The following is a 22,428-nucleotide window of genomic DNA, read 5'->3' as shown; positions in this document are numbered from 1 at the left end:
GATAAAGTGGGATTTCCAATGCAATGTAGTTTAGCTGCTCGCGTAGTTCGCGCCACGATTTGTAGCATTTGTTACATGGCTCTGATTGAATGTTTCATTGTACTGTTATGTTGTGAGGCCGGTCCGTATTCACCATTTTGGGTCGTGGCGTGGGGGGTGTGGTACTGGGAAGCTATTTTGAAAATACAAATGGTGAATGTTCTGACCTCTAATAGAAAAATGTTAAAAACAAAATTCAAATAGAAACAGCAGCCACGAGCAGGAGATTTGTTGCAGGCCTCCACCAGTGCTGCACTAACTTACCCTGAGGAGGTACATGATGGAAGCCATTGTCACTTTCATCACTGCTGCTGCTATAGGTAAACATACCTCATTGTGAATCACTACCGCACATCGCTCAGCAGAGGTGGCAGTAGGGACACTACACATAGTCTGAGAGCCCCTTGACTGCCAGCAAGGCTGGGGGCAGGGGTGCATCAGGGTTTCTGCTCCAAAGTGTGTATGTGTGAATACTGCATGCAGATAGGATATGGTCCATTTGTGCTGCTTCACATACTGAAATAGCCGGTCAACACTGGCTCCCACATCAAAGCTGCATTTACATTGAGTTTGTTGGGTTGCTGAGCTGTCGGCTCCTGGGGAACAAGTCCCGTGGAGCTGATGGTAACCCCAATTGCTATATCCTCCAGGGACAGAGGCCCATTTTGAACTTGCTTGCTGGCCTACGCAAATACGGCTAGTTGGCTTCATCATCATCATCATCATCGGCAGTCCCTCGGAATCGAGGAAGACTTGCTTCTACTCTAAAAATGAGTCCTTAGGTGGCTGAACAGTCCAATACAAGAACCACAGTCCCTGTCACAGGTGGGACAGGCAATCGTTGAGGGAACGGGTGGGTGGGACTGATTTGCCACACGCTCTTTCCGCTTGATTTCTGCATGCTCTCGGCAATGAGACCTGAGGTGCTCAGCGCCCTCCCGGATGCTCTTCCTCCACTTAGGGCGGTCTTTGGCCAGGGACTCCCAGGTGCTAGTTGACTTTGAGGCTGTCGTTGACTGCACAGGACTTGTGCATTAGGAGCCAGCAGCCCGAATACTCCACCAAACTCAATATAAATTCAGCTGAAGTGTGGCCATTTGGATGAACTACCATAGGGTAGCACTGCCTGTGGAACTGTAAGTGAACAACAGTTAGCATCTTCAGGACAGCAGAGGGAAAATGTATGTTAAATTAAAATTAGATAACTGTGCTATTTAAATAAAATGCTGCAACAATGCGAGAAGCGATTCCAGTTCATAATATAAACTGTTTTTAAAAAAAACCTAAATACAAATACAAAGTTTAATTAATTTACCTGTGAAAATAATTTGGTGACTAAAACAACTGAATTCTGTAATGTTCAATAAACATCAATTTTATCCAGTTATAAAAAAAACCTGAGTGTGCCGATGTGACACATCACAGTAGAGTGCCAAAATAGGCATAACGTGGGAGAACTGGGTGTGTACTTGACACAACAACAACTTGTATTTATATAGCGCCTTTAACATAGTAAAACATCTCAAGGCGCTTCACAAGAGCGTTAGCAAACAAAATTTAACACCGAACCACGTAAGGAGGTGTAAAGGAAGATGGATAATAGGGGTAGGTCTTAAGGAGCATCTTAAAAGAGGAGAGAGACGGAGAGGTTTAGGGAGGAAATATCAGAGCCTAGGGCCTTGGCAGCTGAAGGCACGGCTGCCAATGGTGGAACGATCAAAATCGGGGATGCTCAAGAGACCAGAATTGGAGGAGCACAGATATCTCAGAGAGTTGTAGGACTGGAGGAGATTACAGAGATAGAGAGGGGCGAGGCCAAGGAGGGATTTGAAAACATGGAAGAGAATTTTGAAATCGAGGCGCTGCTTAACCCCGAGAGCCAATGTAGGTCAGCGAGCACAGGCGCGATGGGTGAATGGGATTTGGTGCGAGTTCGGACACAGACAGCAGAATTTTGGATGACCTCAAGTTTAAGGGTAGAAAATGGGAGGCTGGCCAGGCAGTGTATTGGAATAGTCAAGTCTCGAAGTAACAAAGGTATTTCAGCAGCAGATGAGCCGAGGCAGGGGCAGAGTCGGGCGATGTCACGGAGGTGGAAATAGGCGGTCTTAGTGATGGCGCGGATATGTGATTGGAAGCTCACTTCGGGCTCAAATATGACACTAAGGTTGCGAACAGTGTGATTCACCCTCAGACAGTTGCCAGGTAAAGGGATGGAGTCAGTGGGGAGGGAACAAAGACAATGGCTTTGGTCTTCCCAGTATTTAGTTAGAGGAAATTTCAGCTCATTCAGTATTGGATGTTGGACAAGCAGTCTGACAAGCAGTAGATACAGTGGTGTGGTCGAGAGAAGTGGTGGTGAGGTAGAGTTGGGTGTCGCTAGTGTGCACTGAGCTCTAATCACATGGAGCTGTGTGGACAAACTAAATCAAAGCCAATTGCAGAGAGAGAGGGAGGATTAGAAATAAGAGTCACATTGGTTTCCCTCACATACCTCCCCTGGGTAAGATAGAGTATCACTGGCGGAGGCGTGGTACAAATCTCCAGCTCATCTGCTTGGCTGGAGAGACTTTAGGCTGGATTTTGTGGTCTTGTCTGTCTCCGTTTTTGCCCCGGAGGAGTGGCAATGGCGGCGGTGAGCTCTTCCGGGCGGGCGGAAGCTTCCAGCGCCCCGCCGCCGTTTTTGGGACCGGTTTTTGACTGCATAGCGCGCCCTGGTGGGACCACCTGTGAAAACGGCGGTCTGACCTATACCAGCTGCAGTGATGTACGTAATGTCCACCTCAGGTAAGTATGATTGTTTTTTCTTTTATTTCTTTTTGCCATTTATGTTGTGGTGGCATGGACAATGCATTAGGAATGTTTTGGGTTTTTTTTTCAGGTTTTTGGTAGTTTTTTTTTCCAGGTTTTTTTCCCCCCAGCGCTCCCAGGCCGGTAGCAGAGCTCGGGACTTTCGTATGCTCAGCCGGCCTAGCACCCTAAGAGAGGTGTGCAATGCCTCCCTTAACGCTCCGCCCCACACTCGGGGCCCAATTTTGCTGACTGAGGCGCAAACTATTCCCAGGTGAAAACTTTACCGCCCCACCGCCATTACTGCCCCGAAATGTGCAAAGCTGACAATCTAGCCCTTTAGGAATAAATAGAAGATTGAAGGTGAATTACAGAGAACAAGTAAACGGTGGCAAGCCAAGTACATATAGGATACTTTCCACACCCTATGGTTCAGCCTGGTGTGCATGCGAGACGTGGCTGGATCTGTCTGCTGAACCCATCCTCTACTGCAGGAACATCTGACTGCAGGGGAATGTGAAACTGAATCCTCGCGGTAGGACATTAATGAGATTTGCAGGGGCTTCCAGTTACACATGATGCACCATCTGGCACCAGACCCAAGCAATCAAACCCACTTCCTTGAAGGGCGATAAGGATGCTGATTGAATAAGCACACGACTAAAGATATTCTCCATGATAATCTAAATCTTTAACAACTGCTCTACACTTCTCCTGCCTGTATGCCAATACATGCCCTTCCTCATACATTTAACTGCCTTCATTCTGAATCCCCACACTGTAGAGGTACGGCTTTCAGCACACATATTAAAATCTATTCAATACTTCTAATGAAATTTGAACCCCAGAGAAAGCAAGTGATGTAGGCAAAAGCAAGATCATTAATAAAAAAGAGGGAAGGGAAGACATAAATCCGAATTTTTACACTCAGTGGTACACGGTTAAGCCTCCACTCACTGATATTGGTAGAGTAGCTCCTACAAGTAGTCAACTTGTGAAACATGTTAATTAAAAACAAAACCTCTACCTCAAAAGGTTAGTAAAGACAAACGTAGGTCCCCTGCAGTCAGAATCAGGGGAAGTCATAACGGGGAACAAAGAAATGGCGGACCAATTGAACAAGTACTTTGGTTCGGTATTCACTGAGGAGGACACAAACAACCTTCCGGATATAAAAGGGGTCGGAGGGTCTAGTAAGGAGGAGGAACTGAGGGAAATCCTTATTAGTCGGGAAATTGTGTTGGGGAAATTGATGGGATTGAAGGCCGATAAATCCCCAGGGCCTAATGGACTGCATCCCAGAGTACTTAAGGAGGTGGCCTTCGAAATAGTGGATGCATTGACAGTCATTTTCCAACATTCCATTGACTCTGGATCAGTTCCTATGGAGTGGAGGGTAGCCAATGTAACTCCACTTTTTAAAAAAGGAGGGAGAGAGAAAACAGGGAATTATAGACCGGTCAGCCTGACATCGGTAGTGGGTAAAATGATGGAATCAATTATTAAGGATGTCATAGCAGTGCATTTGGAAAGAGGTAATATGATAGGTCCAAGTCAGCATGGATTTGTGAAAGGGAAATCATGCTTGACAAATCTTCTGGAATTTTTTGAGGATGTTTCCAGTAGAGTGGACAAGGGAGAACCAGTTGATGTGGTATATTTGGACTTTCAGAAGGCTTTCGACAAGGTCCCACACAAGAGATTAATGTGCAAAGTTAAAGCACATGGGATTGGGGGTAGTGTGCTGACATGGATTGAGAACTGGTTGTCAGACAGGAAGCAAAGAGTAGGAGTAAATGGGGACTTTTCAGAATGGCAGGCAGTGACTAGTGGGGTACTGCAAGGTTCTGTGCTGGGGCCCCAGCTGTTTACACTGTACATTAATGATTTAGACGAGGGGATTAAATGTAGTATCTCCAAATTTGCGGATGACACTAAGTTGGGTGGCAGTGTGAGCTGCAAGGAGGATGCTATGAGGCTGCAGAGCGACTTGGATAGGTTAGGTGAGTGGGCAAATGCATGGCAGATGAAGTATAATGTGGATAAATGTGAGGTTATCCACTTTGGTGGTAAAAACAGAGAGACAGACTATTATCTGAATGGTGACAGATTAGGAAAAGGGGAGGTGCAAAGAGACCTGGGTGTCATGGTACATCAGTCATTGAAGGTTGGCATGCAGGTACAGCAGGCGGTTAAGAAAGCAAATGGCATGTTGGCCTTCATAGCGAGGGGATTTGAGTACAGGGGCAGGGAGGTGTTGCTACAATTGTACAGGGCCTTGGTGAGGCCACACCTGAAGTATTGTGTACAGTTTTGGTCTCCTAACCTGAGGAAGGACATTCTTGCTATTGAGGGAGTGCAGCGAAGGTTCACCAGACTGATTCCCGGGATGGCGGGACTGACCTATCAAGAAAGACTGGATCAACTGAGCTTGTATTCACTGGAGTTCAGAAGAATGAGAGGGGACCTCATAGAAACGTTTAAAATTCTGACGGGGTTAGACAGGTTAGATGCAGGAAGAATGTTCCTAATGTTGGGGAAGTCCAGAACCAGGGGACACAGTCTAAGGATAAGGGGGCCATTTAGGACCGAGATGAGGAGGAATTTCTTCACCCAGAGAGTGGTGAACCTGTGGAATTCTCTACCACAGAAAGTTGTTGAGGCCAATTCACTAAATATATTCAAAAAGGAGTTAGATGAAGTCCTTACTACTAGGGGAATCAAGGGGTATGGTGAGAAAGCAGGAATGGGGTACTGAAGTTGCATGTTCAGCCATGAACTCATTGAATGGCGGTGCAGGCTAGAAGGGCCGAATGGCCTACTCCTGCACCTATTTTCTATGTTTCTATGTTTCAAATTTCCTTCCTTGAGGCCTTATATCATTTTGGTTAGTAGGTGATGATCAGATAAGATGTATCTGCAAGACAGTTTCCCTTTTAAGTCTCTTTGTTGCTTTGCTTTGTCACAGGCCAGTCGAAAAATACTGCATTAAAGTCACCCCTTCCTTCTATTCTGCCCATGAGCTGAAACAGAGCACGCTGAGCAGGAAATGGTGCAGCATTCATTCTGCTCAGGAAGGTGGTTTGAACTCCCAAAACAAGCTGCGTTTTGCTCTTGTGTGGAACGGGTAGGATGGGTGGTGGCTCTATATAAGATTGCAGTCTGCTGTGCGGCTCAGAGAAGGCGATACGTGGCTTCCATCAATTTTCAGCTGCCTCACACGACCCTCGTGAGAAAACTGGAAGCATTAAGAGAACATGGACAATCTTGGATTTTATCCACATATCAACATCTCTGTGAGGGTAGAGAAGATATTCAATGAATCCATCTTTCTCAAAAGGAGGAGCAAGGGAAGATTGTCCACTGTCAACCATCTTATTTGATATCTTTGTCAATGAAGTGTTGGATGTGATCATAAGGGGTGGACTTGGCAGTGTCTGCCACGAGTATTTCTGAAAGTTTTTTTTAATGTATTCATCTCATTCCTGAGACATGGGCGTCGCTGGCAAGACCAGCATTTATTGCCATCCCTAATTGTCCTTGAGAAAATGGTGGTGAGCTGCCTTCTTGAACCGCTACAGTCTGTGTGGTGAAGGTGCTTCCACAAAGTATTGGGCTTTTCTTTTCTCAGATGACATCAGCATCATCATCATAGGCGCTCCCTCGAACGAGGATGACTTGCTTCCACACCAAAAAGGATGAGTTTGCAGATATTTCAATGAAGGAACCGATGTTCCAGTCCTGAACTCCAATTGAAGGGTGGAAGATGCTGGTGCGTTGATTTTTTTAACGTGTGGTGACCGTTGCGCATCAGCCACCACACGGGCTTGACAGAGCTAGGCCTTTATCCAGTGGCAAGGGTTAACTAGGACGACTGGAGACCTGCTCTGCTGCATGGACCTAGTGTGCACACATATCGCAGTATGGGCTGGCCCATGCTGCCCCTGGGCCCTCTGATCTTCTGGGCCCTGTACCCTCATTTGCGCACCTCCGCCACGATCTCTTGCCGCTCCTCCGCCACAAACATTCACCACACCTCTGCCACGATCTCTCGCTGCTCCTCTGCCACAAAACATTCAGATGACACTGTATTGTTAGTACACTCACCTGGGGTATAATGAGCTTTATCCACCATCACTAACAATAGCTATCCAGTAGAATAGGTGGTTTGTGCTCCCAAATGTTTTATTATGGCTATACATGAGTCAAGAAGGGATCTCAAAGCTACTATTACAGGGCACAAGGGCATCTGTCTCAATTGTTGATTCATATTGATACCTGGGGTTCTGGTGAATGCAAACTTCAGCCTTGATGGAATCGTTTGGAATTTTACATAGAATATATAGCACAGAAACAGGCCATTCAGCCTAACTAGTCTGTGCTGCTGTTTACGCTCCACACGAATCTCCTCCATTCCATCTACCTCGTCTCAGCCTTTCAGCGTATCTTTCTATCCCCTTTTCTCTCATGTACTCATCTAGTTTTGTTTTGAAAGGTAGAGTTCCACATTCTAACAACTCTCTGAGTAAAGAAATTTCTCTCTACTTCCCTATTGGATTTATTAGTAACTATCTTCTATTTATGGCCCCTAGTTTTAGATTCTACCACAAGCGGAGCCTACCATGTGGTACCTTATTGAAGGCCTTTTGAAAATTCAAATACATGGCATCTACTACATTACTCTTGTCTACTCTTTCTGTTACTTCTACAAAGAATTCTATCAGGTTAGTTGAGCATTACTTTGCCTTTCGGCATCCATGCTATTTTTTATTATATTTTCTGTCTCTAGAGGCTCTTCTATCACTTATTTTAGTACAGCGTCCAGTATCTTTCCCATCACTGATGTAAAGGTGACTGGTCTATAATTCCTAGGTATTGTTCTATCTCCCTTTCTGTTTATAGGAATAACATTAACTCTCCGCCAGTCACTGGCACTATCCCCTCTTCTACAGAACATACCTTCTATTTTCGCCCTAGTTTCCTTGAGTATGCAAGATTGCATATCATGAAGCCTTGGGTTTTAATCCTCGGGTTTTAATCCTCTTTTAATTTTGCTAGTTTCTCAATTATTTTCTCCCTTTCTATCCCAACTGTATTAATATTCTTTATAATCTCATCCTCTAGTGAAGTGTCACTTTTGTTACTTCTTTAATAAAAATTGAGGCTAAGTAGTTATTCAATAAGTCAGCCATTTCTGTTGTGACCTGTGAATTTATCTTGCTCATCCTTTAGTGTCCCTATCCCCACTTAATTTTCCTTTTGTTTTTTTAATGAGTCTATAGAACATATTATTATTTATTATTAAATGCTGTAATAATTTAATTCAGTAATTTCTCTTTGTCTTCCTGATTTTAATAACTTCTCTCTAAGTGTTTTGTATTCCCCTTTGTTCTCCTCTCCTTTAGTATCCAAGTACTTCTGATATATCTTTTTCTTTAGATTCAACTTTTCCTTTAGTTCTTTATTCACCCATGTGCCCCATAATTAGCTTGGTTGTTTTTGGTTTTTAGTGCAATACATTTCCCTTAAACCCTATTGATTATCCTTTTAAACATTTTCCGCTATTTTTCTGTCTTTGTTTTTCAAGTTTTTCTCCCAGTTTACCGTCTTTAGTTTCACGCTCATTTCCTCATAATCTGCTCTTTTCCCCTCTATTACCTTACTCTGTTGTGATCACTACTACCAAGATGCCCTCCTACTCTTACTTCTCCGATCTGTTCCAGTTCATTACCCATTACAGGATCCAGCAGTGATCCTTTTCTGGTTGGTCTTCTTGCGTACTGAGCAAGAAAGGAGTCCTGCATACACTGTAAAAACTTGATTCCTTTTTCTCCTCTCACCACTTCTTCCTGCCAGTTTATTTGGGGGTACTTGAAATCTCCCATAATTAATATTCTATGCCTGCCACTCACCTCATAGATTTGCCTATATATTTCTTACTCCAATTCCCTTCCACTATTTGATAATCTATTGTGTACCCCTATTAGGGTGATGGGTTGGGTCCCTTACCTTTTAACTCAACTCATATGGATTATGTATCTACCTTAATGCTAGTAAAATCCTTTTTTCTTCTGCCATTATGTTATCTTTAACTAGCACAGTGACTCCACCTCCCCTCCTTCCTTCCCTTCCATCTTAAATGTTGTATTAAGAAGTGCTGCCATTGAAAAAAGATAAGAAAGACCAAAGTCCCAATACAGGTTAAGTTTATGGAATACAAGATACATGTCCAAATAGTTTTCCTTCATGGTTCAGAATTCCTAGCCATGTAATGAAAGGGCTTCCTTCAGTCAACATGTGAAATCCAGGACCAAGCTGAGAGATGAATTTGTGGCAAGGGAGGGCTGTGGCCTACACCAACGAGTCACTGAATACCTTGGAGGGAAAGTTAGCCTCGCTGCGAGCACACCTCTATACCAAAGCCATCAGGCAAAGCCCCGGATTAAGCAGCTGGTAATGAATGAGTCTGGTACGTGGCACTGCACATGGACGTCTAGAGCATCAAGCTAGCTTGCATTATGTAAACCTCCCTGTCTAGACCTTTCCACCATGCTGAAGGCAAATGTTCATCATACAACTGATGAGGAAACTCAGTCTAGACAACAGGTACTGGAAAACATTATCTGGAGGTCAAATATGAGAACCTGTGTGCGTATATCCAGAGCTCAGCGCCTACCATGAGCTGCAGACAGACAAAGCAGCTATCACTGAAACTGCACCTTCAACTGATGCAACCACCATTCAGTGTCATGCTGTGGTCAGGGCAATGGTGGTAATACACTCACATTTCATGGTGAGCTATGCGGCTTACCGTGCCACTTGAGATAAACTCCAGCTACTTGTTGTCTACCTAGCGAGGGTTCAAATCAATAATGATCAATTGCCAAGTAGTGATTTGGAGGGAATGGGGAGTGCTTTTGCAGGAATCGCTTTGAGATTGACAGCAAGGTGACCTGCCTGGCAAGTTTTGAGCTAAGTCAATCCTCTGTGGTAGGCTCAGTAATCTGACATCTGAAACAGGGAGGACTGCAGTACGTCAAGAGTATGGCTGGCAATTGATCAGCCAGCCTGGCTCAGTAATGGAATTTAAAGGAGTAGATCGGTCACTGAACCAGGATTCTTATATAACCATGTAAAATCACTGCCCAGTGTTTTCCCAATAAACTGTATTGTTTAAGCTTAGATGCTTAGTTGCAGCACAGGAGGAGGCCGCCATTCGGCCCGCCGTGCTTGTGATGGCTCATTGAAAGAACAGCCGTGCTTAGTCCCACATCTCCGCTTTTTGCCTGTAACCTTGTAAGTTGCTCAACCCCAAGTATCTGCCCAACGATGTTTTAAAATTATTTATCGAATCAGCTTCCACCACCTTTTCAGGCAGAGCATTCCAGATCCCGACAACTCTGAGTGAAAACATTTCTCATCTCCGCCTCCAGATCTTTTGCCAATGACTTTGAATCTATGACCTCCAGTTATTGACCCACTTGTCAGAGGGAATATTTACCCTATCAAAACTTGTCATTATCTTGAAAACCTCTATTAGGTCACCTGTTAACCTTTTCTATTCCAAGGAGAACAGGCCTAACTTTTCCAACCTCTCCTCATAACTGAAGACCTTCATCTCTGGTAACATCCTGGCAAACCTCCTCTGCACCCTTCCTAATGCCTACATCTTTCCTGAAATGTGGCGCCCAGAATTGTCCACAATACGCCAGCTGAGGCCTAACCAGTGATAAATAAAATTCTAGCTTGATCTCTTTGCTTTTATATTCTATTCCTCTATTTATAAACCCAAGTAGCCCATATGCTTTTTTGACCACTTCATCAACTTTCCCTGACATCTGTAAGGATTTGTGTATATGGACACCAAGGTTTCTCTGCTCATCGACACTTTGCAAAATTGTACCATTTATAGTAGGCTGTCTTTCCATTTAGTCCTCCCAAAGTACATCGCTTTACACTTCTCTGCATTGAACTGCATCTGCCATGCTTCTGCCCATTTTACATCCTGTCGATGTCCCCCTGAAGCTTATAACTATCCTCATCATGATCATCTACTTTACCAAGTTTTGTATAATCTGCAGCTGCTCCATACACCCAAGTCTAGGACACTTATAAAAATTGCAGAGAGTAATGGTTAAACTTCAGCAATAGTTCTGTGCACAATTTGGGATTCCCAAGCTTTGGTTCTGCTAACCTGTGACTATGCTTTCTGCATGTAGGTAAATGAGGTGTGTCACTGTTATGATTTCGGTCTATTGTAGATAGCTTATCAGGTTCAGTGGTACTAGATTCAGTGAGATCAATTGCTCCTGTAAATGACCGGAGTGTCTTATTTGTAATGGGAGTTGACCCACGCTGTCCTATTTCTACTTGTACAGTAGCAACACCTGGGAGTGTAACAATGAAAGCCCTTGCAACCAGAACTGGATATCCATGTCTTTTGCCCATGTATTTCTTCAAGTTCTCCGAAGAACAAGTTAACACTAGATGAGGCGAGGCTTGGTTCCAATTGTTAAGCTGCTTTATTCGACAATCAAGTGTAGAGACTTAGCAACAGTTATGATCAGATTCCATTAGCTGGGTCTGTAAATGTATTTATAAAAATAGTGGGTATGCTACGTTACCTAACTTCAATAAGTCTTCTTCCTTAACTTCAACAGAATAACTCCTCTGCATCCTGACTTTTTTTGAGCCTGCCTTTTTCCCTCTAGCTGCACCTTCTGTTGCAAAAGCTAAATTGTTTTATAGGTGTCTGAAATTCTACTTTGTTTTCTGAACATTCACATCTGAAAGAGATCCAAAACCTTCCAAAACAAAAGGTTAGTATATGAAACATAAAAGGTTAGTATGCAGGTACAGCAGGTGGTGAGGAAGGTCAATGGAATTTTGGCCTTTATTGCAAAGGGGATGGAGTATAAAAGCAGAGACATCTTGCTACAGTTATACAGGGTATTGGTGAGGCCACACCTGGAATACTTCATGCAGTTTTGGTTTCCATATTTAAGAAAGGATATACTTGCTTTGGAAGCAGTTCAGAGAAGGTACACCAGGTTATTTTTGGAGATGAGGGGATTGACTTACGAGGAAAGGTTCAGTAGGTTGGGTCTCTACTCATTGGAATTCAGAAGAATGAGAGGTGATCTTATTGAAACGTATAAGATTATGAGGGGGCTTGACAAGGTGGATGCAGAGAGGATGTTTCCACTGATAGGGGAGACTAGAACTAGGGGGTATAATCTTCGAATAAGGGGCCGCCCATTTAAAACTGAGATGAGGAGGAATTTCTTCTCTCAGAGGTTTGTAAATCTATGGAATTCTCTGTCCCAGAGAGCTGTGGAGGCTGGGTCATCGAATAAATTTAAGACAAAGAGAGACAGTTGCTTAACTGATAAGGTAATAAGGGGTTATGGGGAGCGGGCAGGGAAGTGGACCTGAGTCCATGATTGGATCAGCCATGATCGTATTAAATGATGCAGCAGGCTTGAGGGGCAGTATGGCCTACTCCTGCTCCTATTTCTTATGTTACGTTCAATTCTATGGGCATGAGGTGCACATCAATTATGGAGAAAATACACCAAATTGTTTAGCATTTACAGTCTATGCAGTAATAAAATCAAGATAGCCCATTAGCATCTTAACTACCTATTGTTTTTTGAACTTGCAGTAATACAGCATACTTTTAAAACATTGCATTTAAAGTAACTTTTTAAAAAAATCCTCTCGGTTATAAAAATGGTCAAAAGATTCTGAACCATGAAAGTTCCCAATGTAGAGGCTGCATTCCATGATCAGGCAACCAGATTCCTGAGAGTCTCTAACACAGTGGTGGCTTTCCATGCGTGTCAGACACCCAGCTGAGAGGATAAACTCACAAGTAATCGATTTACCAAGCAATCATTCTGCTTACACCAGTCAGCACTTATAGCACGCTTTAGATTACAGCACAGATTTGGACCAAATTCACCACAGTCCAGTGTCTCAGTACCAGCGATGTGGTCCCCTGCAGCAAAGAGTTTGGGGGCTGATAAAGAAAAAAAACAAGCATCTGAGAGAGGAACCAGTGTGAGAGTCCTGGGACCAGATCATCTGTCCACTTCCTCACTCAGGTAGGCCAAAAGGGGAACATTTATAGATGATGTTGAGATTTTCCCACGGGCAAGCCACTCTTGCAAAATTGTGCCAGAAACTATCATGCTAAAAAAAACCACAAGCACATTTTGGCTAACCTATTGGAGCTATATTTCAGCTTGCGACTGAATTCTGCAATTGAGCACAATATACTGTAATATTGAGGATGAAGGATGCCTGAACAAAGATCACACAGAAAGACAAGACAGAATTTAACTCAGATCCGTGAAGTGAACAGTCAGCAGACTGGAGTTATACTGCAGGTTGTACTGAGAGCAGCCACAAAGGAGCTTGGACACATGTAAAACTCCACGGGTGGGGTGGGGGTAGGGGCGGGTGAGAGTGGAGCATTAGGGGACTCATTTTAATATTAGGAGCACAAATGGGAGAGAGCCTGCTTTCTTCCAACATTAAAAAGGTAAATTTCAAACTAATGTGTCAATGTACACCCAAAACCACTTAAGTGGAAGCCTAACTGTGCCCTGGGCGAAATCATTAATTCCCAACCCTGGAATGGCAGCTACCTCTTCATTTCCATTCGGAACCATATCACGCACTCTCATCCCAGTCTGCGTCATGTGGGTGTGTGAGATCCTAAAATATCGAAGCCAGCTGCTGATCATGGTAAACCTCAAACTGACAGAGCCGGTACTCTTGTTCTGTTGATGCATTACAGCACAGGAAGAAGTCAGGATCACAGCAAAGGCAGTCCGCAAGACAACCAGAACAGAGGCCATCATTTCTTCACTGACTTGATGTGCCCCCACTTTGTCAACCATGCTCACCCAGTCACTTTTGGGGGTGGCAGCCAATAATTTAGATCTTTCAAAAAAACCAGAAAAAGTGCAGATTTCAATTGTTGCATTAAAAAATTGCTACTTGCATGTATGAGTGAATCCATTTCATACTTGCACAGTGATTTTAAAAATGCCTCCACCCATTCCCACATCTGGACTGGACAAAAAACTGGCAGCTCTAATGAAGTTAAACCACTTTACCAGGGGGCACTCAAAACCATAGAAATAATCGCACAGAAGGAGGCCATTCAGCCCATCATGCCAGTGCTGTCCAATTAGTCCCATTCCTCCGCTCTTTCCCCATAGCCCTGCAAATGTTTCCTTTCCAAATATTTATCCAATTCCTTTTTGAAAGTTATTATTGAATCTACTTCCGCCTTTCAGGAGTGTATTCCGGATCATAACTCGCTGTGTAAAAAAACAATTTGCTGAGTAAAAACATTCCAGCTCCTCAACAGCTGACTTTAATATACATTTACAAAGTCGGGATTTTAGCCTGATGCTGAGACACATTAAAATGTGTATCAGGTGGTAGGAGGCCTCACCATACTGCAGAGTAGAAGATGGACACCTGCACTAATTCTGCACTGGAGAGAAAAATGGGCCCACCAATTCTTACAGCCAGCTACAAAGCAGCATTTCCGAGGGAACAGAAGCAGAAGCAGAAGCACATCTGGGTGGGGGGGAGGGAGAGGGTGGGTACTTTAGTGAAGAAGGAAACAGTTCCAGCACTTGTGTCTGAATTATGAAAATGAGAGATCATTGGATACAAATATTTAATGGTCTGTACCCGGCATAAGAGATGTTAAAATGAAAATATTCTACAGCTCTACTGATGGCACAGCTGGTTAAGGCAGTAATTAGCCAAGCTATACTAACCAAGAAGGTCTGTCCCCAGTTAGCTGATCGCAACCAATGCCACAAATATAGCAAATACAATTGGCCTGATTGCAATCAGCCAGGGTTCTCCTCCTGATCAATCGCTAGTGACTGCAGGAGGAAAGTGCACATTTGGACACTGGACGCGAACAGAACTGAGCTTGGCTATTACCCACGGTCACACAACATTCTAACACTCTGCAGAATGGACACTGGGACGAGGAACTGGAGAGCACCTGAACCTTGTGGAACTGAACCCTGCCCGAGTCAGCACTATTTGAAGAGGAGGGGAGAATATTAAAAAAAACACAATGAACAAAAATATTACAACTGTGTGCTCTACACATGACTCTCTCCGCTCAAAGGTGCTTTAGCAACATCACTTCTAACACTATTCACCTGGGTTTACAAACTCAACCTGCTGTTCAAATAGGCAGATGGCATGCTGCTAAATTTTGCTGCAGACCCATGCCCAGTTTGCGCTTGTGAGATTAACTTCAACTCTATTTTTTGAGACATGACGTGGCCCATTTAATTATATTGCCACATATGCCATTCCTGGCGGTGGCTGAGGTCATGTCTTATAAAAGGTAGGTGAAATACCCGGTATATAAACATGGTCAATGTAGTCTGAAGGACTTTTCAATTACCTAAAGGGGTGGGAGAGCAATTTTCCAGATTTGCTTTGCCCTGGGCTTTTATCTGTTTTTTTGCCTCTCCCATGAGATTACGTGGCTGCTGGTGGGTAGAGAGTATCAAATCATTAATGCTGCAGGCATCATGGCCGTGTGACACAGGCCTTACAGACCACATCATATTTTCCTGCCTGTCATTTTCACACGAGACATGATACTATGCCACACCCCCATCGGCTACATTCTAAGACATGCCGGTTTCTTGTAAGGGATCCAACCTTATTTCTACAACTCCATCCCACCCCACCCCCCCACCCTCACTGCCAAGCCCAGCTCACACATTCCCTGTGTTGTAGGCTGAGACAGGCAGACAGCTCATGGTCACTGTTAATGTAATGAAGATGGATTCCAGGAGGTGGATGAGATCAGCTTGGTGGAGGCTTCTGATGCAATTTCCCCTTCTGCCAGTGTGGAGTGCCTGTCTCTGCTCACGACTCGACACTTCAGCAGGATAGTCTCAGAAACTGAACAAAATAGGAAAGCAATTTTAAGTCCCATAATGATTGACACCAGCTCTCCCTTAGACTGATTTTAAGCTATCAAAAAGTTGAAACATTAAAGAGCCGAAATTGCCTGGTTCTGATCCTCCTGTTAGTGCCTCCGGGGGGGCGGGGTTGGGAGAGATGAATGGGATGCAAAATTGTTTTCGCCGGGAAGGCGGGGCAGGGGGGTGGGAGGGAGTGGTGCGGGGGTGGGTGTGCTAACGACTCCTGTGAAATTGCACCCCGCTAGTAGCTCCCCAGACCTCCGGCGATGATGACATCACAGTGTGCGGCAACCCCTTTACACCCCATAGCGCAAATTGCCTCGTGCCCCGTGAGGCTGGTGTTGCAGGGCGATGTGCGCTGCGTGCCACCATTTTTTTCCTTTGGCCAACTCAACAGTTGGCCTGCTCCGCTTGCCTGTCGCGTGGTCCAGGCTGCCATCGTGCAGCCCGACACTTCGTTTGGGTGCTGGGCTGCGGCCACGGCACCCCGCGGAGGGGCGGTAAAACGCGTCAGCGCTGCATTGCACTCCGCTTCCTGTGAGTGGCAGTAATCCGAATTTCGCGGCCGGAGCGGGACCTTCACGCCGGGCGCAGGAAGTTCCACCCTAATTCGGTGAACTCCCCCAAACGGGGCATAACCCAATTTCTCCCCCTAAGACGTCTTGTTGCTATTAACTATCCCTTCGGAGTGAAAGAAAAGATAATGCTTAGTTCTCAGGAAAGTTTACCACTAACTGCAAGCAAAATAACTTAAAAAAAATAAATGTCCAGTCAGGAATAACAGAATATGGATTCTTGCTGGTGAATTTCTCATAGCCAGTTCCTAACTTGAGCCACATTGCCAAAGGGAACACCAGCAGAAAGCAGGAGGGATGGGGGAGGTTTAAAATCAATTGACTCGGAGCTAAATTACTCCCATCTGTTCTTGTGCACAAGTTAGGGAGCAGCACTGGGACGGTCTGATCAAGGAAAGGTTTGGGTGTCTTGGACAAGAAACATAGCCCACTCCCTCCAATATTTGTTTTAAATCACCAGTTTATTGCACATTACTTTCCAGGATGTGTCAAAAATATTAATAGAAGCGAACATTGGGTGGTGGGAAATGTATGTACTTTTGTACAATGTTAGTTACATCTAACCTATGCCTCCAGCTTTTTTTAAAGTCTCTTTAGGGCAGGTTGTGGGTTAGTGTGTTAGTCATGCAGCATGCGTTTGATGGGTGTCCTTTATTTTAAAACGTTTTACTCTTAAAAATCTTTTGGAAAAATAAACAATATTTTCTTTGGGCCGCTTCACGTGACTGAGAATGTTTGCCATTCTGAGCTTCTCGCTACATTCGAGCCACTAAATGCATCCAGAAAAAATGTTAACTGTCCAAATGATTTTTTTTAAGTTAGAACTCAAAAAATGCGAGCAAGTGGCAGCTTATAAACATAACCCACATGTGATACAACTCATGAGGTCTGTGTTAGAGACAGTCACAATTTACGGAGATTATGTCACGCAGTGGGTATTAAGGCCTGAACAGACTCACTCCCGGAGGGAATCTCCGTCCATTTTGCTCCAGTGTCAGAACAGACCCCCATCTCTGGATTCTGGCTGCATTTACATTGTGGGCAAATATGGCGGAGCCTCATCTGCAAGGCAGCTTGTCGGAAAATCGTCAGTCCACTGACCCTCCAGTGCGTTAAACCACCAGCTCCAACGTGAATGCTCTATCTATTCTCCGGTAATACATTAGAACATGGCGAACCCAACCATGTTCTTCACAGTCCAGGTAAGTTTCTGCACTAACGGAATTGGCTCCCCCACACTGTAGATACTTGAATCATATGATCTCTTAGACACAACACAATCTTCCCCACAGATATTCAGCATTTAAAGCAATCACAATCCCGACCATCGTTTTAGCCTTATTTGGTATCCATACGCCATTGGAAAAATACTTAAGCCAGTAATCTTTAATGGTGTACAGCGTGATTCTTGTGCGATACTTTTAATTCCTCCCCTCAAATCACGCCCACTAGCAGCAACAGACCTTCTGTACCCGCCAGTACTTCATCCTTAACATTATACACTCAAAATGTTCTCTTCAGTCACAGCCCAAATTTAGAATAGCATAAATAGTTTTACTTCCATGTGTTTTTCACAACTCAAGGAGACAAAGTCTGAAAATTTCATATCTTTATTAGGATTTCAATAAAAGTAGTGATACTGTTATTTAACTTCAATTATTAACGCAACTTGGGAAACGCGATTGAGTTGAAATACTGATACATCTTAAATCAGGCAAATAACCAGCATGCTGTTCATATTCAGACACATCTGCTGCCATTCATCTCCAAATGCAACAAACCGTTCAAACACTGTGCTGAGTCAGTTGGGGTAGAGGGGACATTGAGAACAGGCCAATCGATTAAAGTCTGGGATCTGAGGTCCCACTCTTCAAATCAGTTAGAAATATCTCTGTTACTCAACAAGAAACATGCAGGCTTGGGCCACTAATCAAACTCAAACTGTACTTGCTATTCTGATTGTAGACAACACGCTCATGCTGTTAAATGCTCGATGGGCTACCTTAAAGCAGTGACTGGCTGAGCCACACAAGTTAAGACGCTCCCAGATTTGACCCCTAGTTTGTGGCGAGTTAGCTAGTCTTAGTTGGGGAGACTGGCAGGGGCTTTAGAACTGGCCCTTAATGTCATGGTTTATGGGGAGTGGGAAAGAAACAGCCAGGATTTTTGCTCCTGACTTCTTTCACACCAATCCTTGATGCATTCATATACAAGGACATTGAGCGAGAACAGGTTCAGCTTGACTGTCAGGCTCCCCTTGGTCAGTTTGATACACAGGCTCCAAAGTTCCTCTGAAGGCAGACCTGGGGAACTCCCGCCTGCCCATGGATGTGCCCCAACCGAACCAAAATCCAAGGATTAGAGGCATTAGCATATTGTGGGCAAGGCCCCATGGCATCATTGGGGGTTTGCTTCTTCGAGGAGGTTCGGTGGAAAGAGGTAAATGGAGCCACTGTGCCAGGCAAGGCAAGGCTTTCAGTAGCCCTCCACATTACAATTTTCTGCTATCTCCAACATAGGAACAGGATTAGGTTATTCAGCCCCTCGAGCCTGTCCACCCATTCAATGAGATCATGGCTGATCTATATCCCAACTCCATCCGCCCGCTAAGGCTCCATAACATTTAAGACTATTGGCTAGCAAATAATCTAGCGATCTCAGATTTAAAATTATTAATTCAGCTACCATCTCCTGCTTTTTAAGGGAGAGCGCGCCACACTTTTACCACCCTTTGTGTGAAGAAGTGTTTCCTAACTTCTCTCCTAAATGGCATGACTCTGGTTTTCAGATTATGTCCCCTTGCCCTAGACTCCTCTACCCAATGTTCCCCTTAATTTCTTTTGGGTGAGCGGCCCCTTTAAGGGGCTGCACGGCCCATTCACAGTTTCGCACATGCGCGAAATTTAACATTGGAAAGGCCAGTCCTGGACTGCACGGGACCGGCAGAGAGATGCGCGGCCGAACAGCTCAGAAGGAACATTGCCCCCACCAGCAGAGACAGTTCCTCTCTATCCGTCCTATAAATTCATTTCAACATCCTAAAAACCTCGATCAAATCACCTTTTATCCTATATTCCACAAACCTAGTTTATATAATCTCATAATTTAATCTTTGTAGCCCTGGTAATATTTTGGTGAATCTGCCCTGCCAATCCAAGACTTTACAAAGTATGGTGCCTAGAACTGTACAGTGCTCCAGATGTGGTCTAACCCGGGTTTTGTATAGCTGGAGCAAAACTTCCTCCCCTTTATATTCTAGCCCTCTAGATATAAAAACTCTAACTATAAAGGCAATTGAACACTATGCCATAGGGAACCTTAGTGGCTCCACTTCCACCATGATTAACATCTGGCAAGCAAGTATGCTTGCTCGCTTCATACTTCAATAGTGTGTACACTGTGGTGGGGTAAATGGAGATGGAACTGGCGAAATTATGGCACCATCCCACCAGACCCCACCCCCCTTTCTGTGACATCCGCACACGAGGGGCCAGACAGAAGAAACCCCACTTCCGGCGAGAATTTTAACATGCAGGAAGAAAGGGATGGACATCTGGCATAGTTGGGTCCTGCCCCAAAATTCCTCTCCTTGCTCACCCAGATTGTGCAATTATTCTCTACCCCTTTAAAGGATGGCAATTTCAGGGCTTCATTGTCTGGACTCACACATGAACAACAGCCGCGTGGGTGAAATGCTAGAGGGCAGTTGGCATTCGTGAACCCCAGCCCCATAAACAGAGTTAACCCAGGAGAGGAGGGGAGATAAATCCGACAAGGCATCAACAATACTGAACAAACTCCCAGCATTTTTGCAAGTGACACATATGAGATTGTTTATTCTGCCACTTCGAGAATCTATAAGCTTTTTTTGCTCTCTCCTTTTAACATCAAAGTTCCTTAAAACTTTTCCCACTGAAGTCCATTTGTGTCCAGTGTCTGCCAATGCTCGAGTCTTTCACACACACACACACACAGCTGAGCCGTACCTTCAAGGCGCACTTCTCTCCTGTTTTCTTGTGGACACACTCCAGCACTTTGCCATTGACCCCCAGTCCCAGGACGTGTGTGGACACTCGGTAATCGTCGGTGATGGCGTTCTTCCTGATCTCGGACCGGGGCTGGAGGAGGCTCGGGGCTCCGGCCCCCGCCGCTTTGCTCAACTTGGCTGGCGACAGCGCGGCTGGATCGTTACCGTTATGGAGCATGGTGAGTGAGGGCACCGCGTTAATGACCCCGAGCCGAGCTGAGCAGATCCGGGCGCCGACTGTTCAACCGGTGGGGAACATAAAGCAGGGGAGGGGCCGTGGGCCAGCCGCTCTGTCCGGCTCTGGGCTCGGACTCCGCTGGGGGGCAGGTGCCGCTCTGAGCGCCGCCTCGGGACTCCGCGATCAGCTGATTTCCTGAACACGTCAGTTCTGGTAGCTCAGGGCAAGGTCACTTTCCACAGTAGCAGCTCGCAGAGGCACCCGCTCCAGCCAAAGGGCGAGCATTCACACCAGGCACTCCCCCTTTCTCCTAATTTCCCCAGCAGTCATCTTCGGAAATGGATGCCCCAAGCGCTGCCAGGACACAGTCATCCTGAAAAATGAAGTGCCTGTCAAACTTTTTGTCGCTGAGAGAAATCAGATGCGAGGGGATAGCCCCTCGGTGATGTGAGATTGGCTGAGCCCACCATAGTGCGGCTCTGTCACTGCGTGACTGGTGCCTTTGTCACTGTGTGACTATTGCCTGTAGTGGTGATACTGTCACTGTGTGACTGGTGCCTGTAGTGGTGATACTGTGTGACTGGTGCCTTTGTCACTGTGTGACTGACGGCCGTAAGTGGTGATACTGTCACTGTGTGACTGACGGCCGTGAGTGGTGACACTGTCACTGTGTGACTGGTACCTGTAGTGGTGATACTGTCACTGTGGGACTGGTGCCTGTAATGGTGGCACTGTCACTCTGTGACTGATGCCTGTAATGATGGCACTATCACGGTTTGACTGGTGCCTGTAGTGGTGATAGTCATTGTGTGACTGGTGCCTGTAATGGTGGCTCTGTCACTGTGTGACTGATGCCTGTAGTGATGATAATGTCACTGTGTGACTGGTACCTGTAGTGGTGATACTGTCACTGTGGGACTGGTGCCTGTAATGGTGGCACTGTCACTGTGTGACTGATGCCTGTAATGATGGCACTATCACGGTTTGACTGGTGCCTGTAGTGGTGATAATGTCATTGTGTGACTGGTGCCTGTAATGGTGGCTCTGTCACTGTGTGACTGATGCCTGTAGTGATGATAATGTCACTGTGTGACTGGTACCTGTAGTGGTGATACTGTCACTGTGGGACTGGTGCCTGTAATGGTGGCACTGTCACTGTGTGACTGATGCCTGTAATGATGGCACTATCACGGTTTGACTGGTGCCTGTAGTGGTGATAATGTCATTGTGTGACTGATGCCTGTAATGGTGGCTCTGTCACTGTGTGACTGATGCCTGTAGTGATGATAATGTCACTGTGTGACTGGTGCCTGTAGTGATGATAATGTCACTATGTGACTGGTGCCTGTAGTGGTGACTCTGTCACTGTGTGACTGATGCCTGGAGTGGTGGCTCTGTCACTGTGTGACTGATCCCTGTAGTGGTGGCTCTGTCACTGTGTGATTGGTGCCTCTAGTGGTGGCTGTCACTGTGTGACTGGTGCCTGTAGTGGCTCTCTCACTGTGTGACTGATGCCTGTAGTGGTGGCTCTGTCACTGTGTGACTGGTGCCTCTAGTGGTGGCTGTCACTGTGTGACTGATGCCTGGAGTGGTGGCTCTGTCACTGTGTGACTGATGCCTGTAGTGATGGCTCTGTCACTGTGAGACTGATGCCTGTAGTGGTGACTCTGTCACTGTGTGACTGGTGCCTCTAGTGGTGGCTGTCACTGTGTGACTGGTGCCTGTAGTGGTGACTCTGTCATTGTGTGACTGATGCCTGGAGTGGTGGCTCTGTCACTGTGTGACTGATGCCTGTAGTGATGGCTCTGTCACTGTGAGACTGATGCCTGTAGT

The 22,428-nt window shown here is 45.3% G+C and overlaps 1 protein-coding gene across 1 annotated transcript in view; it reads right to left on the bottom strand.

Annotated features, from left to right (window-relative positions):
* LOC139277398 (MAP kinase-activated protein kinase 2-like) overlaps positions 1 to 21,080 on the bottom strand; it is a 130,920-nt gene extending 109,840 nt beyond the window's left edge. The window contains exon 1 of the mRNA XM_070895819.1: positions 20,377 to 21,080. Coding sequence (XP_070751920.1) covers positions 20,377 to 20,595 — 219 coding nt within the window. The 5' untranslated portion in view covers positions 20,596 to 21,080. The remainder of the gene's footprint in view (positions 1 to 20,376) is intronic.
* Between the last annotated feature and the right edge of the window lie 1,348 nt (positions 21,081 to 22,428).

Source organism: Pristiophorus japonicus, chromosome 12 (assembly GCF_044704955.1).
Source record: "Pristiophorus japonicus isolate sPriJap1 chromosome 12, sPriJap1.hap1, whole genome shotgun sequence".
Lineage (NCBI taxonomy): Eukaryota > Metazoa > Chordata > Chondrichthyes > Pristiophoridae > Pristiophorus > Pristiophorus japonicus.
The sequence above is the reverse complement of the archived record's forward strand: the minus strand, read 5'-3'. Positions and strand labels throughout refer to the sequence as shown.